Source organism: Crocodylus siamensis, chromosome 11 (assembly GCF_052110815.1).
Source record: "Crocodylus siamensis isolate JL-2025a chromosome 11, ASM5211081v1, whole genome shotgun sequence".
NCBI lineage: Eukaryota > Metazoa > Chordata > Crocodylia > Crocodylidae > Crocodylus > Crocodylus siamensis.
In genome coordinates, this window is record NC_143405.1 from 43,898,754 (window position 1) to 43,921,407 (window position 22,654).

General features: G+C 45.1%; 1 protein-coding gene across 1 annotated transcript; it reads right to left on the minus strand.

Moving 5' to 3' along the window:
• Positions 1-919: 919 nt before the first annotated feature.
• Positions 920-13,391, minus strand: WNT5A (Wnt family member 5A). The gene is made up of 5 exons (XM_090022088.1): positions 13,256-13,391; positions 11,008-11,141; positions 9,646-9,911; positions 5,383-5,675; positions 920-3,704 (listed from the first exon to the last, which is right to left on the minus strand). The coding sequence occupies exons 1-5, from the start codon at positions 13,259-13,261 to the stop codon at positions 3,246-3,248; spliced, it is 1,158 nt and encodes a 385-aa protein (XP_089878214.1). The 5' UTR covers positions 13,262-13,391; the 3' UTR covers positions 920-3,245.
• Between the last annotated feature and the right edge of the window lie 9,263 nt (positions 13,392-22,654).

A 22,654-nucleotide genomic window follows, 5' to 3' on the forward strand; every position in this document is an offset into this window, starting at 1 on the left:
ACCACAGAACTTTGCATTTGCCCAGAATCGCTATTTTAAACACACACTAGATGTTGGTCTACTGTTTTGTGGGATAATACATTCTTGGCAGCCAAAAGGGGGTTTCAGTGTTAGAAGGTTATCCTCAAATGAAAGAGAGGAGGGAGCGCTAATTTATCAAGGGTCTCTGCTGCAGCAAACATTTCAGACACATTAAGGGAAAGTTCAGAGAGGGCTGGCCTCAGGACAGCGAGGCTTTGCTTTTTATATTTTTTTCCTTCGCTAGTTTACTTTCCTATTTCTAAGGTTTCATTGTGCTCTTTTTAAGGAGCTTTAGTGTCATCCTTTTATATACTGTGAATTTCTGAATGAGAAAACTGGCCAGAATTGTTACTCTTTAATAGAGACCATCTCACACACACAGCCCCCACCCCCTTTAGCCCAAGTTTAGGCAGATTGAAGAAAGTAAGGGAAAGAGCAAAGAAACCCAAAATGAAACAACTTTAAGAACACAGACCTACAAACTCTTACTGACAGTGGAAGCTTTTACTCACCCTGGGTACTGCACTGTAGTCAACTGGATCTTATATAAGAACTAGTCATGCAATTAAGACTGTTTACAGAATCAGCCTATCATGATATTAACTGTAAAAGTTACATACTGAGTGCTAAAAATTAAATTGATCCCTTTAGCCATTTGTCAGCTAGGTCCCTTACCAGGTATGCAGCACTTTGTAGTACACAGCTGCAAGCTTTCTTTGTAATTTTTAAAAATATAGTTACAGCCATACATCTTCTTAATATAGAAATAAAAACTCCGAGAGGTACTTTGTGTTTGGCAAAGGATCCCTTTCCCGTTTTACCATGTCATAAATTTAAAAATCAAAGGTGTTCATTGATTTAACAAATCCTTCTCTGAGAGATAATTGAAACCACTTCCCAATATACAACCAAAGTTTTATTTTTATAGTCTATCTTCCATTATGGCGTAATCCTTTCATTTTTTTTAAACCAGTGAAATATACAAATCACACAAGACAGGAATATGTACATTAAATGTACAGAACAGAGGAAAGATCATAGAAGATTTACATATCTGAATGACACAAGTAAAATATTTTACATTAAATAGTATTTTAATAGCTAGGATCATTAGACTCAGCTCAGCTCAGACACAAGTCACTAGAAAAGGGAACAAGAGGTGATTCAACAAAATAAAAATGACTATGGTTTTTGTATAATAAAAACCAAAAGTGACATTCAATGAATTAGTGCTTTATTTTGTTTTTTACTTTAAAGATACTTTGTTTGCAAACATCTGGAAATCAGGGGTAAATATGTCCTTGTACAATAAATTAAGAGCAATAAAGCGCCATTTTAAAAGCTGATAAATGATCAAGATGAACTTAATGATAAAGCTTATGATAAGTTAAGGCTTTAGTACAACTAGGCCAAAGAGTAAAACCTTTCACATTTGTTACTGAAAGCCAATTTATTTATGGGATGGGAATGAATTGGGAAGAGGTGTCTGAACTGATGATAAATGCTACGTAAGTACACTGTATCAGGGGAAGCAAAGAAATCATTCTAATAAGTACCGATTTCCTCTCAAAAAATGTAAAATCAACAAAGGGCCCAGCATAACTTGCTAGAGAATTTTAAGGCATCGCTGTTTCAGTGAGAATCAGTAATGGCCTTGCAGGAAAGAGAGAGAGGCAGCCTCCAACCCAGTGTGAATTCAAGTGTGTGGCACTGCCTCTGCCTGATAGCCCACGAAGCCCCTTAGGTTGAGAAAAGGCTTGCTTCTTTGCAACTTAAGTATTTTTAAATGTCCGAGTTAAATGTCAAAAAGGCTAGAATCATTTTAAAAATAAATCTCAAAGTGATTTGTAAAAGGAAATGAGAAATAATATGCTTAAAGCTGATGAAATACCCCTGTAACGATAGCAGTTTTATTTTTAAAAATATCACTGTCTGTACTGAAATATATATGTACAAAAAGCTTTGAAATATCAGACACCAACAGACCACAGTTTTCCTATATCTGCTCAAGTATAGTCTGAACAGTTTGGGTATACCTGCAATATATTATCTAAAGCAAGTGTATTAAAGACATAGGATGATAAATTTGGTATTGCTGCAACATTTCATTGAACTATAAAAGCCACTTAACGTCATTAAAATATTAAGCTATTGTCTCCTCAAGTTGAAGCTTTCCCATAATCCACAATAAACCAACCATTTCAAGAGTGGATGCCTAATGATTAATTTCCCCCCATAAAATGAGAAGGGTTATTTATCAAGCTGCGTTTTGAAAGGCGGCCAGCTATCACACCATTTAATAAACGGCATTTCAAAATCTTGGAGGGATTCTAATTTTAAAGGGCTATCCAGGCTGGGAGAGTAAACCAGCTGCTGCGGTACAATTTCTATCAGGGCAGACCACCGTTTGGTTAAATAGAGACCTCACCAGCTCCCAACATTCTTTATTGGTAAGGTATTGCTCAGGAAGATGAAAAGCTCACACACCACAAACAATCAGCTGAAGAGCTAAAAGACCAAATTGTGCTTCAACGTGCATCTTTAGCATGAATCAAGGCAGGATTTCCTTTCCCGTAGTTTTACTAGCTATTGGAACCGAGAGTGTTAAATCCTGAATAGTATAGGAATCTTATATGCTCTCACCCTTAAAGATATTACACATTTAAAAGTTGGCACACTTCAGATTGCAATTGGCACTGGAATAACTTTGTACTGGACCCTAGGAACAAACCACCCCACCTTTTATGGACTCTCTGGATGTACCAATCAGTTTGTACATACCTATTCTGATTATTTTGGGTCACCTGAAGCTAAAATCATGCACAGATTTGTGGATGACTGTGTCATAAGGATCGTTTTCACATTCCAAGCACGTAACATGGTTTCTTTGCCTACTGCACATGTACTATGTCCCAAGGGACTAACTTAGGATATGATGGACTCTCCCCTCAAACTACTTTAAACTATTGTTTAAAAAGTCTTATTTTTTTTTGTAAAATAAATATTCTAGGGTTCTCCCCCATTATTGCCAAAAATATAAGCCACGCACAGTTCTGGGATGGATGCAGAGAGGGTTCCAGTCATTTCTCTTTGCAACCTTTATGTTTTTTTTTAAAAAAGGCAACTCATTGGACTCTATAAATAAAGTGGAGATAGTTCTGGGGGAGGCAGCACCCCTCACTGGCAGGCAGGCAGGCAAAAGTTTCTCCTACCTCATCCACCCCCTATTTGCACACGAACTGGTCCACAACCTCTGTGCACAACTTGCATTTCACATAGCAGCACCAGTGGAACTTGCAATGGCAGCGCTCTCTCTGCACTGTCTTAAACTGATCATAGCCCCGGCCGCAGCACATGAGTTCGCAGCCATCCATGCCCTCTGAGGTCTTATTGCAGAGACGGCCCTGGGTGCCCAGAGACCCAGTGCTTTCATTTCGCACACAGTAGTCAGGGCTAGGGTCGATGTAGATCAGGTCATGGATGGTGGGTGCATTGAAGCGGCTGTTCACCTGCACCAGCTTGCCCCGGGTGTTCAGTTTCATGGCAGCAGCACTGTCATATTTTTCCTTCAAGGCATCGCCAACCTTGCGGAAATCAGCTAGCTGCAGCCAACATGTCTTCAGGCTGCACGAACCAGACACCCCATGGCACTTACAGGCCACATCAGCCAAGCTGTACACAGTCTAGAGGAGGAGAGAGAGAAAGAGAGAGAGAAGAATAAAAAGGTCAATGTAGCTGCTACATAGTTAACACCTCCCTTCTCCCCCCAACCCCGCCACCCCACCCCTCCTACAGAAGACCCCTTAAAATACCATTTGTCACCCATCTTGCATGCAGGAGAGATGATCTTGAACAGCCTATCACCACACATACACCTCCCAGGACCATGGTAAGAGCTAAGTGCATACTTGGACTGCACCAGAATCATTTGCGCTGTGCTCAATTTGAGGAATTTACCCTAGTGCCACTGAATGATTTTGCTGTTTAACTGAGAAAGTTAAAACTATCCCTTTACTGTACGTTTGTTTTATCCTCTCTATGGATCTCAGCTGGAGGCTGCAATTAGAGAAAGAGTTAAAGTTTCTCCCACTCCTGGCTGTGCTGCAGTTGAGAGGATGCTGCTGAGCCAAGAATAGACAATCATCCAAAAATATTGCTGTGCAAGAAAGACTTTATCCAAGAAGAAACCCCCAAACACCTTTGGGTGGGGGACTGAGCTATACAGCAATATCCTCTTTATAAAGCCTTGGCAGGGAAATCTCAGTCATTTACACTGTATAAATAGAAATAAGAGTCAGTGTTGACACTGCCCCAAAAATCCTGGGGTCTGACACATTAGGTGGATACTGAATGCAACTTCCACCCAGTATTTAAAAGAGAGTTATAATGTTGCCAAATGGCATTGCAAAAACTGTGAGTCTCTGTAGGCAACTATGAAAAGTGTCGTTTTTCTTCTTTCTAGTAGTAAATTGGCCTTTCCATTGCTTTCAGACGCCCTCCTCTCACATTTAAATACTATTAATTTTCAATTATCTTTCATCCTTCCTCACCTTGAAACACAAGTGTAAAGTCTCCAGCTGCCTATTTCTGGCACCACGGGCTTTAGGAAAATAATGACTTTGGCTCTTTGCATTCACAGCATTAAAAAAAAGTTTACACTCATTCATTTAAGGCATTTTCAAGATTAAAGAAGCCATAAAAACATGTTTAACCACAGAAGAGCATGTTTTCTAATAATATGGAGAAGCTTTTCACATCCTCACAAGGCAGAAAAAAAATCATATAAACATAGCCCTGTAAAAATATTCTAGTCTGGGGAAACTGGTGCTTGTTTCTTCCCTCCAAAGCAAACTGGATTGGTTGGAAATATAAACCAATAAAATATTTTTCTGAAGAATATTCACAGTGAACTGTAGGGTTTTACTAAAAGACCATGGAAGAAAACAAGCTGTATTAGGGTCCCAGTGATCTCATGGGGGGTGACGGGGGAAGGGAAGGGCAAAGCCTACAGCTCTAGTATTATCGTTCAGGGTCTCTCTTTCACACATACTTGCTGCTGTAAAGCAGCACAGAGGTGTACACTGTCCATCACACCATACTTAATCCAACACAGTATAGTTTCTTTCTGTGTCTTAAAAGGGGAAAAAAAACATTAAAAGTTCTGATTTCACAGCTCACCAGCAGGTTTCAGTGGGGGCTAATTAGAAAGGCAAGATAAGTCTATCTTTACAAAAGCCACATGTGTAAAAGTTAAGCACCTTATGAGAAAGCTTTAAAGGCCCCCTCATTAATGAGATAGCACCTTCCTAGGCAGGCTGCTTTGGGGTAGGGGGAGAAACAGCTAGTCCCCAAGTCACTTACTCTTCTTCCAGCTTCATTGTTATGCAGGTTCATCATGATCCTTGCACTCTCATAAGAGCCTCTCTGATAAAGTCTCTCTCGCTCCCGGGCATCCACAAACTCCTTGGCGAAGCGATAGCCATACTCTATATTATCCCCACAGCCACCCCAGAGCCAGTCTCGGGGTAAATCTTTGGGCCTGGCTGCTCGGCTGCAACCACAAGAAGAGAGTTCCCCCTCTCGGCAGGCACGACTCATTGCATTTACTACCCCTGCAGCGCTGACTGCGTAAGTAAAAGCAGTCTCCCTGCTGCCTGTAAAGAAAAAAGAAAGAAAGTGTTAAGAGCGATCTATATATGTTCTAGGATGGTCAGTACAGGCTAGAGCAAAATGCTGTAAGGACCATCCAAAATTAACTGGGTTCTTGAAAGGTCTTATAAACTTAAAGAGCTCTCTTAGGAATTGTTTTTACGTCCCCTCCTCCTGCCCCTCTTCCAAAAGCAAACAAATCGGTGTCAGTAAGTGGAGGGGTTATAAAAATATAGATGACAAATTCTCCCCTCATTTATGCTGGTCAAAATCAGCCCAATGCAGAAGGTGGCAATGGTGCAACTAAGGAGTATCAGGCCTCAAGACTGAATTCAGTCATTTACTACTGCGTTAAAGATGTATCCGCACGAGAAAAAGGGAAGGAAAAATGCTTGCTCTTTTTAAAAATGTAAAACACAATGTCTAAAAGCCTGTTTCTTAAATTGCTACTTGCTGAATATGATTTATGCACTTTACACGTTTGTTCCAATTTTTTTTTTTTTTTTTTTTTTTTAAAGTTCCAGCATTTCACAAAGCCTGCCGCTATCAATGGAAGTTCACATCAGAATTATGCACGGCAATTCTTAGCCTTCCACATTAGCTAGCCAGCAGCTTTAAGAACGTCTACTGAAAAACAGAGCAACACACACACACACTTCTTTGATATCTAATAACCAGACTCATCAATTAAGAATCTATCAGAAATAACTGACAGTGGGTTCTCTACAAATTACAGTGAAGAAAAAGCCTGAGCCAGGTGCAGGCTGAAGTTTCTCTCAGAAGTCTGTTTCCCTTAAATAAAATTGGGGGGAAAAAAACCTCAAGTGAGAAATAAAAATAAAATTTCTTTCAAGGTTATCACAGAAAAACATTTTTTGCTTAATTTAGGCTACTCATACTACGCTACTCCCCAATGGAAGATGTAAAAATTAAACAGGTTCCTTAACAGCACCTGGAACTATCTTTACTTAGAACCCATTTCCAGGAATGGCAGTTTAATTCACAACCAGAACACCTTTCATTAAAACAAATACAGTACTAGAGAGCCTTCTAGAAGTATGCATTTCCTCTTAGCAGGAAGTAGAGCCAAAATGTTCACTCTGTACCACTAAAGGCCCAAACCTAGAGTTCTTCTCCAGCCAGGATGCCCAAAAAGACTGTATGATGAGGCTAAAACATAATTTGAATTTAAAAAAATAATAATTCAAAGGTTTAATTTTTGGTTCAATTAATAAGTATACTGTTCTTCCTTAGTCCAATAATTTAGATTAGTCTTGGTAAACACCAATTTTATTAAGGTCTTAGGGAGACAGCCTTCAAAAGTTGTGGTTTTGTGAAAAAAGATTTGAATGTATTCAGATACATATTTACAGTAACAATTTTTGGGGGCTGGGACTAAATGCTCTAGGGCCAGACCTGACTAGGGCCTTTGGGCACCATCTTAGCCTAAATAACATACAACTTCTGGTCTGGCTTTAATATTGATATGGCACTAAGATCAGAGCACCCTTGCTAGTGTCACTACTGCCAACTTGGATTCATTTATGTTGAGTTGGACTTCTGATTTTTTTTTTCCTTATTTCAATGACAGATTTTCAAGTGGATGAGAATCAGTCTTTCCCCTCAACACTATGCCACATTCTCTCAGCTCACCATTCACAGGATTACTTGCATGAAGGGATTACTCACCAGGTATGACATTAACAAGAGTAGCCTCTTACAACAACTTTAATGATAAAGATGACTCTGGATTTGCCAAAAGTTCACTGAGAGAACCACCTTTGATCCAGATTTTAAAGCCAAGTTCTAGCTCTTACTGTAATGCACATTTTGGATTTATTCTGCAGTCCTTAACTTCAGTGGGAACAGTACTCAATTAATTGGCAGTTTGTCTTAACTACTGATTTTGCCCCTTTATCTGTATCTATTACAAAAACGTTTGCCCAGCTTGGGTTATGCTGATGCATTTTTGGGACATCATTCCTAATGTGGAAGAAAGGATGGCAAGAGAACACAAGCGGGAAATTGTTCCAGAAACACAAGTTGTGTATATGCTTGTCGCCATCATTATTTTTAATAAATTTAAGCCAAGTTTGTTTAACCATTGAGAATGACCTCAGACAATTTCAGTTCACATGTACCACTAGCCTAAGTAAGAGTCACTACCCTCGACAGTGTTGAAGGGCCCATATTTCCACATAGATGAATTACTATGATTTATTGTGGCTATTGTAAGAAACATACTTTTTAAATACGTGAAAGTTCCTTTTTCATATATAACATACAAATAAGACTGTGTTTAGCATATGAACTGTTCAGAGACACAATACAGAGCAGGAAGCATTTTACTCTGAAAGCGAGTACATTATAAGAACAGAACAAGCTATCCTTGTATAGACACACAGTATCAAGTGGTCTTTATCCCATTTTTCATGATCATTCAAAACCATCTTCAAGCACAAACAGACTAGATCCCACCATAAGACATTACAAAAGGGGGGAGAATCAATCTAACTTTACAATTATTTCCCTTTCCTCTTTAAAACTGTCTAAATACCCCGTAAGTCCAGGAGCAAAGAGTCCCAAAGATGGTACAATATATCAAATGTAAGAGGAGTGCAATAGTTTGATTAAGAAATGATCAGAAAAATAATGACAGAAGAGGTCTGTAAATTTAAAGACCAGTGGGCCATAGACAAAGTTTCTATACTGAGGGCTGTGTTCATTTGGACAGGTTTAACTAACTTTTGCCTGATACATCCTGAAAGAAAGAAAATAAATGGTCATAGTGGCGTTTACTCCTCTATTAAAAGCTACTGCTTCTCTTTTAATAAAGACACCTTAGTGCAGAATTAGTTATGATTTAGTCAAATGACAAAAGCCTACTAAACTATGCATATTCATTATCTTGTTATGATCACCTTGCACAGGTAAGAAATAAATAATAACTTCACACAATAAGTGGAATACCTGGATAGTTTAAATAAAAATAAACCAGGCTATATAACTGCAGCTTTCCCCCCTAATTAAATGAGCAACCTCCAATTACATACTTGAGATCAGTTTGAAATAATAAAACTACTGACTGGCAACACTTTTCTTGTTCTCAATGAATACACTTTGCAAGATCTTTAGGTGTTGATATACATATTAAACTCATTTCTATCTGCAATTAGAGTAGGCAGCTTAATTACATGATAAATTGCTACCGGACATCAATTAATGTAATCATAACTGGGGGAAAGGCAATGTTATTTAACATGAAAAAACCCACTTTTGAAGGATTTGAAAAGCAACAGGGTAGATGCTCAGCTCACTGCCACAGGCAGATTCCTCTGTAACATCCTGTCTTATCAACTACACAATTACATTTAATGTAAGTTACAAGTACACACACACACACACACACACACACACACTTTGTCCTGATAAGATTGATTTCTTATGGATTACAGAGCTACTGTAATATAAACTCAATCTTCTTTAAATCATTGACGAACTCATTTGCTATATCCACAAGAAATTATACATAAACAATAGAGATTTTATATTTTCAATTTACTTCCAGACAAACTAATTCACTATGCAATTATGAACTTTGGAAACCCATATATGAACTCATCTACATTTCTACTATATATTAGTACTCTATTTAAATCTTAAATCGTGCCATTATTTTAATTCAGTTTTTTTATAAAATAATAATTCCAATACTATTTTCCTTTGCTGCTACATTTTTATACACAGGTGTCCATTTCTGCCTTTATTTTTAGAAAGAAAAGATGGATTGTGGTGGGGAGGAGGGTGGAAATCACCTCCAGCTGAAAAGTTTAATTTGTTCTGAAGAGTTTAAAGACACTAGATTTTACACAGTACACAGGAAAAAAATTGGCAAGAGTTTCAAGCATAGAATATTACGTAAATACCACACACATTCTTAGGCAAGAATTTGATCAGATAGTTTTTGCTTCCTACCTATCTGCATAACTCTGCCAAAAACAGAGTTGTTGTCCACAGTGCTGCAGTTCCATCGTCTGTGTCTGAACTGATACTGGCATTCTTTAATGCCGGTCTTTGCCCCCTCTCCAATGAACTGCATATGGTCCTGATACAACTGGCAGAGTTTCTTCTGTCCTTGGGAAAGTCCTGCTAGTTGGCTACACAGTGGCTGTGCTCCTATTATATATACCTCTGGCATCTGAACAGGGTTCATTGGGTTCATGGGATTCATACCTAAAGACCTGCATAAAGAAAGAGCTAAATTAATAAAGAGAAAACTAAATATAATAATAATTCTCAAATATACACACAACTCCAATGTGACTTATGCTGCGATGCAGATGAAAAAGAAAGAAAGGAAAAGAAAAAAAAAAAAAATCAAGCTACTTTTCTATCCAAAGATTGTATAGAAAATAAGGTATCCATATGCACACAGGGACCAGGGAGTGTACTTTAATAACCATCTTTGTCCCCACTTGAGCAGATCTTGTGGCCAGGCTTCGAGTTTCAGCCCATCTCTAGCAATTCCAGTGAACTTGGTAAAACTACAAGATGTCCCAAGTGATTGTATGGCCAGCTAGTGTATCAGCCGGAATTTAGGATGTTTGACAGATTTTCAGCTTGTGCGATAATGAGCTACAAGAAAATACTTAAGAACCAACAGTTAAGAACTGTTAGAGGTACAACAAGTTCCTTGAGACCAGTAGAGAAAACACAAAAGGCAAAAAGGGAGGTTAAAATAAAATTAGCCAAAAGTTTCCCAAACTCTATAATCACTTACGGAGCCCTTTTCACATGATTAAAATCAGGGCTTTGAGATAAAGTGAAAAAGCGATCATCTGAGATAGCAAAAGGTGACCCTTTAACAAAAAATGCGAAAGAAAACCCATGCAAATATTCTATGTATGATTGGAGCAAATAGTCTTTAAGAGAAATACGAACACAAGCCCCATGACTTAATTTTAAACTATCTGATTAACTTTCAATCAGTTAAATAGCTTTGCATCTGGAACTCAGCATTTCTTCCTTACAGTTGTTTCTTCATCTTCCAACCCCCAAGCAAGAGACCAACTTAAAACGAAACTGAATTTTACTGCTTTAAAGGATGTGGAAATAAATTCTCCATGGGCTTCCACTTATGCTGAAAGCTGAGGTTTACTACATGACACACCCGCACCCTGAACAGTTCTTCAGTTTGCTACCCTGTGGTTACAATCCCAACTTGACCCCACAGAAATCTCTAGTCCCTGCAGTCCTCCCCCAGGAACAGAAGCAGCAAACAGGCTCCTGACCCAACACCAGATCTCTCCTTCTCAGTGCACTCAGGCAGATGCTTACCACCAAGAGCTGGCTTCTATTACGACCTGGGTAAAAGAGGAGAAAATGGCCAGAGCCACAATGAGGTATTTCGAAGCCATGGCGCTGCCAGCTGTCCCCAGAGCACCTCTCTGCATTAGTATTCCAATGGACCTCTGGAGGGGGGGAAAGGAAAGAAAAAAAAGGAGCAGATTGTTTATTGTTTCTCAGTTCATTTAGGAACATAGAAGTTTAAGTGGTGGAAGCATCCAGGTCCCTCTCAAGTTGTCCCGGTGCCTTGTGGCTAGCAAGAGGCAGGACCCCACCGGGTTCCCTCTCAAGTGAATCCACCGCAACCTGACAAGGAAAATCAGGACGGGCGCTGGCGGGGCTGCCCGGCCACTGCAGGCCCGGCCCGGCCCGGCCCCCTCTCACTGTCGGCTCCGAGCTGCTCCCGCTCCTAGCAGCGCTGCCTCCGAGTGGCCGGGCCGCAGGAAAGGAGCAGGCAGACGGCGGCTCCGGAGGCCTCCCCGCTGCGGGGGTGTACGGGGAGGGCAGAGACACGCAGCTGTCACCCGGCCCCACGGACTAAGTGCGCGGCCCCCTCCCCCCCGGGGAAGTTACACCTTCCTGGGCCGGGCCGCCGGCGGCAGGAGCACAGAGCAGCCGGGGTGGGAGGAGGACGGGGGAAAGGGGCCTTTTGGCAATCCCTCGGCGGGATGGGGCTGGAGGCGGGGGAGCCCCACCCCCTCGGGCGGCGCAGGTGGGGCTCCCCGGGCCACAGGGATCCGGGGCGCCCGCAGCGCCAGCCCGCCCCGGCGAGCCCCCGCAGAAGCACCCAGGACGCCCCCTCGGCCATTACGCGCTAGCAGGGGCTCCCGGGGCCTCCGCAGCCGGCCGGGCCGAGGAAGCCCCCTGCCTAGCGAGTCCCGCCAGGAGGGAGGCGACGGCTTCGCCACTGCAGCCCCGGGAACCGGGCCGCTCGGCCCCGCCGACGGCTTCCCGCGGGTTGCGGCCGGGCCCTCCTCCCGCCGCACGGGCTGGCCGGGCCGCTGCGGCCCCGCTGCGAGCACTTCCCCCGCAGCCGCCCGCGGGGGCCAGGCTCGTCGCTCGTGCGGAGCCAGGCCAGGCCGAGCGCTCCCCGCGTCGCACCCTGCCCTGGCGCAGCTCCCCAGCGCCGGCCCCCGGCTTCGTCCTAACCCGCGGGCCGGCTTCAACCCGGGACGGAGGCGGCGCGCGCCCGCCTGGTCGGGGGCTCCTGGGCCGCCGCGAAGGACGCCGGAGCCGCCTGGGCCCCTCGCTCCCGGGGGGCGGCAGCGGGCTCGGCCCTTGCCGTCCGGGCGCCATCGGGAGCGTCTCCGCCGCGGGGGTCGGGGGAAAAAAATCAAGCATCACAGCTGCATCCCGGCAGAAGCCGCTGGCCCCGGCCCCCCGCAGCCGGGTCGCGGGCACGGGAGGGTCGCGGGCGGGTCGGACGCGGCCGGGGCCGAGCGAGGAGCCTCTGCTGCACCCTCTTGGCGCCCCGGTTGACCCACCGCCCCCGGGCCGCGGGGCTGGCGCTGGACGGCGCCAGGGGCCCAGCCGCGGTCTCCGGGCTCACGGAGCCGGCGGCGATGCGGCCCTAGTGCCAACAGGGGGCAGCGTCGACCGCCAGACCGCCCGGCCCGGCCGAGGCAGCCGGGAGCCCCCTGCCGCTCCCGGGACATTTTTGTTCTTTAACCCTTTGCCGGGGCTGGGGGAGCCGAGGGCGACGGAAGCCACCTGCGGGGCGTGCGCGGGAGCCAGAGGCGGCACGTCCAGCCGAGCGGGGCCGCAGCTGCCCGCGCCCCGCGCCGGCCCCGCTCCGTGCAGCAGGACGCGGGGAGCACCGCGGCCGGGCCCGGGGAGCGCTCGGGCCCCGCGCGGGTCCTTCGGAGCCGGGCCCGAGCGCCGCTTCCTCGGCGGCTCCCGACCCCCGCCGCCGCCGCCGGCTGAACTCTGCGTGACCCGCGGGCCGCTCGCTGCGTCGGGACTGACCAGCGCGAGCAAACAAGAGCCCGGGGCCCCGCCGCAAAGCCCGCACCGGGCGGCGGGGGGGATCGCCATGGCCCGCAGCCAGCCCCGCTTCACGACACAGGCCTGCGCGGCATTCCCGCCCTCCGCGCCCACCAAAAAAAAAAAAAAAAAAGAAAAAGCAAAGCAGGGACAGATGTGGTTAAAGGCGCGGGTCCTCGCTGCCTGCCCGCGGGTCCGCCTGGAAAGAGAGACAGACCCAGGCAGTGGCCGCCCCGTCCCGCCGGCGCTCACCTACCTCCATGGCAGCGGGTCGCTCACGGGGCGGCAGCGGCCGAGTAATCCAAGCGGGGCCGGCGGCGGCGACAGTAAATCCCGGCGCTTCCCTCCGTCCAGAGCGGCGGGGCCCGGCGGCGGGGCCGGCCGGGGCAGGGGCAGGGGCGCGGCGTCCGGGGCTCCCGTGCAGCCTCCTGTGCAAGGTCCATGAGCAGTGGCGGCGGCGGCGGCGGCGGCTTCCCAGCAGGACCAGGCGGGACGGGACGGACAGAGCCCCCCGCGCGGCGGCCCCGGGGCCACGAAGCGCCCCCGGCGGCGCTCTCAGGGGCGACGCGGCGCGGCGCGGGCCCGGCGCGGCGGAGCCCTCCTCGGGCCGGCTGCCTCCATGGCGCGCGGTCAGGGCCGCCGGTCCGAGACGGGGCGGCTGCCGGGCCCGGGAGAAGGGCAGGTCCCAGGCTCAGGGGCGCTCCCAATCCATGGCCCGCCGGGCCCCGCTCACACGCGGCAGCAGCGTCCCGCCGGGCCGGGCTGTGTGCGGCTCCACTCCGCTCTGCGCCGCAACCGTGCAGGGAAGCTGCTGCGGATCCAGCGGCAGCTGGAAAACTTGGGCGCTGCGCATGCGCCTTGCGCCGACCTATGACAGCCCAGGCTGCGTTTTGCAGGCGCACCGCAGCCGGCAGCGGCCCGGCGCGGGGCAGCCCCGGTCCCTCCCTCCGCGTCCGCGGGCGGGGGATCCCCCAGGCGGGGCATCCCCCAGGCGGGGCAGCCCAGCGTCGTCCTCCCTTCCCCACGGCGCTGCCCCGCGCTCAGTCCGCCCCCCAGCTTCTTCGCGCGGGCGGCCGGTGCGGCTGGGGGAGGCAGCCCAAATGCGGGGAGGGGGAGTCCTGTCTCCCGTGAGCCCCGCAAGGCTTCCTCCCGCCTCAGCCACGCGTCTCACTGCGCCTCACGGCGTGCCTCAAGTGCGGGCTGCAGCCGCCTGCCCCGAGCCAGCTGCCGGCTCTGCGGCTGCTCTCAGGGGCCGGGGGGAGGCAGGCGGCCGCAGTCCGGCTGGGGGATCCAAACGGGGCTGCGAGAGGCCCCGGGCCGAGAAAGGCATGGCTGTCCCCGAGCCCTCGCAGGGCAAAGCGAATCGGGAGCCCGGGAGGGGGGCACACCGGCGGGGCTGGTGCTCTTCCCCCGCCTTCAGGGCGTGCCGGGCTGCGCCCTCCGGGACAGCACACGCCTCGGCATGCGGACCGCTCTCCTGGAGGCGAGACAGCTCAGCTGGTCCCAGGGAAGCTCTGGCAAAGACACCGTCACCAACCCATCACCATCATTCAAAATTTCCTTCTCAGTGATCAACCATTTCTCCCTTGGCTTTTTATGACCCTCTTCAGCCTTTTTTGTTTGGTTGGTTGGGGGTTTTTGGCCCTTGTTTTCAGTGGTTTTCTGCTCAGAGGACCAAGCTAGGCTGGGAATCCCGCTGAGTCCATCACGGCCCGGAAGGCAGGAGCAAGGGCAAAGATTTGGCCTGTCCGCGTTCATCCTGCAGCACAAAGCCCTGGATCCGCTTTCCAGCAAATGAGAGGAGGGTCCCAGTCCCGGGGAAGAGCCCAGGCGGCTGTCAGGGACCCCGGGGCCAGGATGCTCGTGAGAGCCGTAGGGTAATTGCACGGAGGCTCGAAGCAGATTTAATGGCTGGACGACTTACCAGCCATTAAATGATCAAACGGGAACCTGTGTAAAACAGGAGTGCTAAAAACGCACAGATGCTTTAGTCGGAGAGGTTTGGGTTTAAGGGACAATAAAAGACTTCAGATTGCCACTAAATTGCCTTGAATCTTATCTAAGCACCGAAAGCAGAGAGCGAGCGGACTCTTATCAAGACAGTTTATTGTTCTGGTTGTTGCCTGTTCCTGTTATTTAGCAAACCTCTCCCTGGCTTAGGTAGTCTTCAGACCCTGCGGTGGGCGTGCAGGGAGAGCCCTTGATAACCCAACAGAAAAGGGAAGGAGTTCAAAGATGTTATCTCCATCTCATCAGGCACCTCCTTCCCTGGCTCCATAACAAAGGACAACATCTCAATACATGAGTGAAAGACCCGAGTCCTCAGCCAGAGGAGGAAGATGAAAAGGATTCCGCATCAAAAGGATTCAGGACCACAGCTCAATTCCCAAGGACCCAGCAGTTGCGAAGATCTTGCATTACCTCTCTAGGACACACACTAGTAACACCTACAAACCCAAGCCACGACCACAGCCCCAGGATCCCTGTAACATACTGATGATATCAGCGGACGTAAAAGAAGAAAAAAAAAAGACTTATCTAGTCAATAAGCTTCACACAGCTTGAGCCATTCATTCATCAGCAGCTCGAGGGAGGCATCTGCAAAGCCCATGCATCGCGGGGGCAAAACCCGAGGGGTTTTTGTTCATTCCTTTTAGGAAGACCAACCTTAGTTTTATGCCTAGTAAATAATATTTTATTGCCTTTGGTTTACTGTGGCATTTCAATGATCCCCTTTAGGAGTCTGCAAACTGCGTGGGTTAAAGGTCATGTCTCAAATCACTAGAATTAGTAAAGAAGAGAAAACTGTAAAAGGGGGCGGGGCTGCAACCACCTACTACAGGGCCCCGAGCTGGTCGTCTGCGCTCCGCGGGTACCCGCTCCTGTCCGCGGGCAGAGCCCAGCCCGGACGGGCAGGCAAACGCGCCCGGCTCTCGGCAGCAATTTGGCAATGATCAAAGCAAACACTGGATCGCTTTCGTTGCCGGAATTTTTGAAGTCGTTGCTTTAAAAAAAAAAAAGATCACATTTCTGGACAGGGAATTTATAAATCACGGGCAAGTTTTCAAGTCATGGAGCATAGAAGTGGAAATAAAAGGCAGAAATCCAAACATCCTGCAAGTCTTTAAGAATGTTAATTTCTTCTCGCTATTTAAAACAGCTGGGCGAGGCTAAGGGGGCGGGAGAGAGAGAAGAATCAGCAAGGTTACAGCCACTCAGGCTTCTCCAGCCTTTGTTTTCTAGGTTTAGTTGCAACAGAGATCTTAAGTTAATAGAGAACTCATTTCTGTGTGTTTTACTGCTAAAGGTTAAAGTGTTTGGATCAGAAACAATGCAAATTATATCAAGAGAAAAATATGGGGAGCTATCCCAAGAGCAGAGACCCAGCTTTTGTCAAGCTTTTTCTTATTTTGAGTGGTAAGGATCTGCTACAGATCTTAGAATAGAATGAGATTTTTTTTAACATGGAAACACATGATTTCCAATACACTTCCTTGGGTAGCGTAACTGGTTTTAACAGAATACTACATCCAGTCATGTACTGTATATGTGTTCACGTCAACATGAAACTCCAGATGATTTATACCTTGACATCCTGGCCTATGGCCATACACCAAAAGCAAGATCCATTCACAGGATGATACACACATCTTTCCACCGCAGAGAAATCGTTTGGAAAACAGAAAGCTATTTTCTAGGAAAGAAGGTAAGATTTCATACAGTTTACTGAATCACAGCACTTGAGTATATAGGATTATACAGTATTAATGGATACCACATATGTATTTAACTGGTATCTATGCCAAATTACACAGGCCTCATCCTGTAAATACTTAACCAAGTTCTTTACTACTCTGGGGAATTACACATGGCTATCAGGTTTGCAGGACCAGGGCCATACAGGACACTGTGGTGTCCTTATGATGAGATGCACTTATGTTACTCTGACCACTTAACCTGCACTCTGCCCGCTAATCCATTACCCCAGGCACTACTGCTTACATTCCAGTCTCCTGAACACTTTCAAATAAGGACAATTAAAACAATCCCTCCCCCAAATATATTCTTCCTTATTCCCTAAAATGTCACATTACTCTCCCCGACCATCCTTTCCCCTCTAAAGAAATACTCTTACGCATGAGACACAGACGTACACGCTATTGTCACATGAAAATTGTATAATATAATTGTATAATATACTTGTATAATAATTATCATTTTTCCTAAAGCCCCAACTGCTGACAGCAAGGAATCAAATGAAAATCTAATCTTGCATTACAAATGAAGTTTCTAGCCCTTATGGTTGCTGAGAGAAAAAAAATGAAATGCTTCAGAAACTAGAAAGTAAAGAAAAGAATCTGAAGCATTTTAAAGCCAATCTCATGAATTTTTTGTGGGGAGAGGGAGAGCTAGACTCATGATTTTTGCACATTTGGGGTCAGTAATACTGGCAGAGAAGAGGAAATGTTTAGTCCTGAGTCAGCATGTGCATAAATCACTGCAGGACTGGGACCTAATTTTAGATATGACAAGAATGAGAATAACAAACAATAAAAGGAATGAAATGACAAAGGAAAAGATTTATAGCAATAAGGTCAGGCAATTACTCAGGTTTGGTACATGTTCATGTCAGTGGCTCTGTTACATGTATAAAGATGTATTTTATTTTATTTGTGATCTTCTCATATTACTCATTCTCTCCTGAGCCATGCAAAGGTTGTAAAAACCACAATTTAAAAATGGTGTAGAACATTTTAAAACACCTTTTTAAAAATTTGTAAAATATGTGACATACAGTGAACACACAGCAGAGTGGTATAAAGGTTTCTGCGACATTCGCTTGTTATTAAATATCACAGCAATTACATTGCTTACTATAACTCTTCTAAATCAGGCTTTACACCATCATGTATGTGTATAAGTTCTTTCTTTCTGAACGTGTATGTGGGTATATTTATAAACACCCACTAATGTATGTGTTGGGTTATTTGTCATTCCACAAGCCACAACAACAATCAGCATTTGTTTGCATTATAGGTATCTAAATGTTCAACCAGTCACATGCAGTTTTTGTTATCACAAGTTACAATAACCAGTATTCAAAAATCATGTCTATGTGTTCTGTCCCAATTCCACTGAGACAGCAAGTAACAGGCTAGGTACAAGCTGCTTGTGGCAGGATGAACTACACTAGAAAGTAAAAATGTGAAGACAGTCTTCTAAAAAACTAAGATATCCTAAAAATAACTGTCCAAACAGAATGCATAGGATGAAGTCCTAGGGGTTGAGCAGCTAGTGCAGGTGCAGGCTGCTAGGATGTCAGAAGACAGCATTTTCCTCCTCACCCAGGGGAATCTCGCGGCACACGTCTGTTGCTCTTCTGCTACATTAGCATGCTGTGGCACACCCTTTGGGAATCATGGATTTAGCTCTATCTTTCCCATTCATAAATGGCCTGTGAGTGGACTTTGAGATTTACCAAGTTGATTATTAGGCACTACTTGATGACTAGTTTTTACAAAGTTATTTGCATTTTGGATTATTTGCAAACTATTCATAGCCAGTAGTCAGTCAGTTATTCAGTACTTGTGCTTTGACATTCAAGCTCTATGACTGGTTACCTAAGCGACACAGCATTTTTTCTGTTCTCTGACTGGATTATTGAAAAAAAAAAACAAACCCTGGTTCTGCCTCAGATTAATTTTTTCATGATTTAAATGGTCTAAAAGTCACCCCTTTAGAATGTTTGCACGAGCCAGATTTTAGCTACATGACTGGTCACACATGGCAAATAGTAAAACCAGACTTAAAAATCAACCAAAGAGCCCAATAAATAGAACTGAACACAGCCCCACTCTGCAACTGTCAGATCAAATGTGGGAATAAGCTTCTGAGTCCCCTGGGAATAACTTAATAGGTCCTACATACTCGGTGGGTCAGAATTACTTCCTCCATAAATTTATCTTGCTGCATGGACTTGTGGCAAATGAGCCCCTCAGCTGAAGTGTCCAATTGTTTCTATACTTTATGAAGCTGTCCCAGGTCTCTATCACTAGTCCATCTCCCTGGCATATTTTCATCTGCTCTTTAGGGCTTAGCAAATGGTAACAATGCACTTATCTATTCGAGAACTGACCTCTTGCAGTGTTATAGCTGGAGAGCTTTGAGTTGCCACAGGAGAAAGAAGGCTATGACTCCTTTGCAGGGTTTTTCTACCATTCCTTTTCCTTCAGTCCTGATAGTTTGTTTTCCTCATAGGTTTGGGAATTGCAAGTATCAGAGCATACAGAAGTCCAGTCGTCCTTATGGGTGCAGAAGGTGAGTGTGTAGGCATTGTCTGTATGGTTGCACTACCAGAAAGCCAGAAAAGAATATAGCAGTGTCACCAAATAATTCCTACAAGACTTTAAATTAATATAATTGGAACCTAGTAAAACTACATCCCTTCTGTTTTGTCTTTTCCTCCCCTGCAAGTCTGGGACAATTTTGGCTTGACTGTGAGCATAATTAAGATTACAAATTTCCATTGGTACTCACATATGGGATATGGTTATAAACTGGGTGAGAGCTGCTGTGATAAGACACCTGCAACAGTTAGCCTTGCTGGTAATAATGGATGTCAAAGTCCAATTTCTATGCCAATGACCCAGTGTACTATTCTGCCTTTTGCTTCAGAGAGGGAGGAAAAACCATCGAAGTTTGTAATGATTTGTTGGTATCGTACTCTCAGATCCAGTAACACTGGACCTCTGTTCTTTATTGTGCTCTAAAGCACTCCAGCTTATTTACAAAACGGCTCCTTTCTACTATGGTAAGAGTATGACAGACACTTGTTACTATAAAATGTATTCCTTTAGACAACTGTTGTAACCACTGAATCCCACACTGCTGGCATCTAAACCTCATTACAACCACTCTCCCATCTGAGGATTCTTCTGCAGCAACCCGCAGTTCAAAACCCAGCAACCACAGTGTAAAGTCATCAGCAAACAGCTGCACAAAGTAACAGCTATAGTAACAGACACTCAACTGTCTAAGAATAATCATTTTCTTGTAGTTAAATTAACTGTTTCTATTGCGAGTTGCCAATACAGCACCCTTTGTTTCCTTAATTAGCTCTCTTGCTAGCTTGTTTTCTTGGTTCTCATAGTGCCCTTCCTGCCTGAACTCTCAGGGATCACACAACAGCATGTCCATGTGGGACAAAATCTTGGCTTTAATGAAGTCAAAGGCAAAACAATCATTGAGAGCCTGACAGGAAACTGGCTTGCAAACCTAGTAAGGAGGACTTTAAATTGGATTGAATGGGGACGCAGACAAAAGGCTACAGGCAAGTAAAAAGCAAGGTGACCCAGATAAAGGCCAAGATAGAGACTGTAACATGGGGAGCCTTAACAGTATTTTCAGAGAGGTAGTTAGTATCTGATTGAAGTGTGGCTCACAAAAAAGCTTCCTATGAAAAGTTTATGCATCTCTCATTCACTTGTCTATAAGGTGCCAGGCACCTTCTGCCAGTATTTTCCGAGGAAAATTAGCAAAACAATTGTCTAGTCATCTACATTATTTATATAATAATGCAAGGAGCACAGGGAATACTTAGGAATAATTGGAAGTTCCAGTACAGTCAGAGCAGTATGATTTGATTCAGATTTCTGAGACTTGGTGGGATAATTCACATGACCAGAGTACTGTCATGGATTGGCATAAGTTGCTCAGGAAGATCAGGCAGAGGAATAAAAGGAAGTGTTTTTTGTTTTTAATGTATAAAACAAAAATACACTTGTTTCAAGGTAGGCACGGTGATATGGAGGTAGGCCTGCTGAAAGTCTCTGGGTCAAGGTGAAAGAGCAGAACAGAGAAGGCATTGCCATGGTGGGTGTTTGGTACAAACCATGTAGACTAATTCTACTGCGCATTAACGTGAAAGCCACGTTAATGTGCTAATGCACAGTAGAATTAAACTACTGAGCATTAAGCATCAAGAAAAGATGATGAGCCTTTGCTACTGCAAATTTATGTAATACCTGGTATTAGAGGGCTCCTATATACCTGCAGGGAGGCTGCTCCAACATGCTGTAATTGCAGTGCGTCAGAGAAGACTCAATTAATTGAGTCTACTGGAGCATGGTAATTATTGCACTCCAGCAGACTTCAGCATCACATGTATCAGTGTCCCTGCACTGAAAAATGGCAGTGGGGTGCTCTAGTTCGTAGTGCCCTGCCTTCATTTTTCGATGAGCTTTAGTTCATAGCACCCTGCTGCCATTTTTCAGCATGGGGACGCTGATGCATGTGATGCTCCAGGTGCTTTAATTAGCATGGCTCTCAAAGCTACACTAATTAAAGCACCCCACCTTCCAGCACCCCCATCTATAAATGCCCAGAGGTACTAAACTTAATGCTAAATAGCAAAGGTGCATTAATGCATGTGTACACGCACCCAGGCAGTTCAACAAGTTTAGAGTATGTTGGAGATAACTTTTTGGTACAGGTGGCGGAGAAGCTAACTAGGGGTGAAACTCTTTTTGAATTGTTGGAGGAATAGGTCAAGAATGTGAAGGAGACCATGGAATGACAGAATTCAAGGTCCTAACAGAAGGAAGGAGAATATCATAGAAATGACAGAACTTCAGAAAACATACTTTAACAGACTCCAAGAATTGGTAGGCAGGATTTCATGGTAAGCAAATCTAAAGAAGGGTCCAGGATTCCTGGTTGTACCTTAAAGATCATGCACAACAGCAGGCTATCTCAATGCAAAAAAAAGATAGGAAGTAAAGCAAGAGCCAGGTCTGGCTAAACAGAAAACTCTTCAATGAACTGAAATTTAAAAAGATATGTTAAAAAAGGTATGGCCATGCTACTAGAGATGAGTAAAAGAATGTTGCACAGGCATGCAGAGAGACAATCAGGAAGGCCAAGGCATGAACTGAGATACAGCTAGCAAGAGAAAGAACAGGAAACAAAAAGCATGTATGACAGAGATAAGGGAAAGACCAAGGAAAGTGGGAAAATGTAGGGCCCTTAATGAATGGTGATGGCAAGCTAATAGCAGATTCTATGGAGAAGGCTTATATATTTAAATGCCTTTTTAAATTTAGTCTTTACAATAGTAGTGTTGGAGTGTTGTTGTAGTGATGATGGTCCAGGAGATGTATGAGAAGCAAGTGGATTGCTTCATATCTTTTACTGGATCAACTGTATATTTGGAAGAGAAGATTCACAAGGTTTCAGGCACAAAACACTCTTCTTGAAAACTGGGAAAGAAGCATACATGGGCTAAGCTAAATAACAGAAAAAAATGGTCCGTGATCTTTTTCTTTTCCATATTTAGATTATCCTTTCAACAGCATTTCTAGTTTTCAATCTACTTCTGATCACCTCTCTTTGCTCCTTCTTCCCAGTGACCCTCCGTTCCTTAAGTGACTTTTTTCATTTACATTGATTTAAATACAAATCATTGTTTTGTTTTGTTTTGCTTTCCCTGTTACTTTGTTTAGCCTGTGTCTGCTGCTTTTCCAGATATGAAGAAAGTGTACTTTGTGCCTGAGCTTATCAAACTTCTCTCCCAACTATACAGTTGGTCCAATAAAAAATACGACAGAAAGCCCTTGCCTTTTCACAAATAAAGTCAAAGGATGAACACAACTGTCAA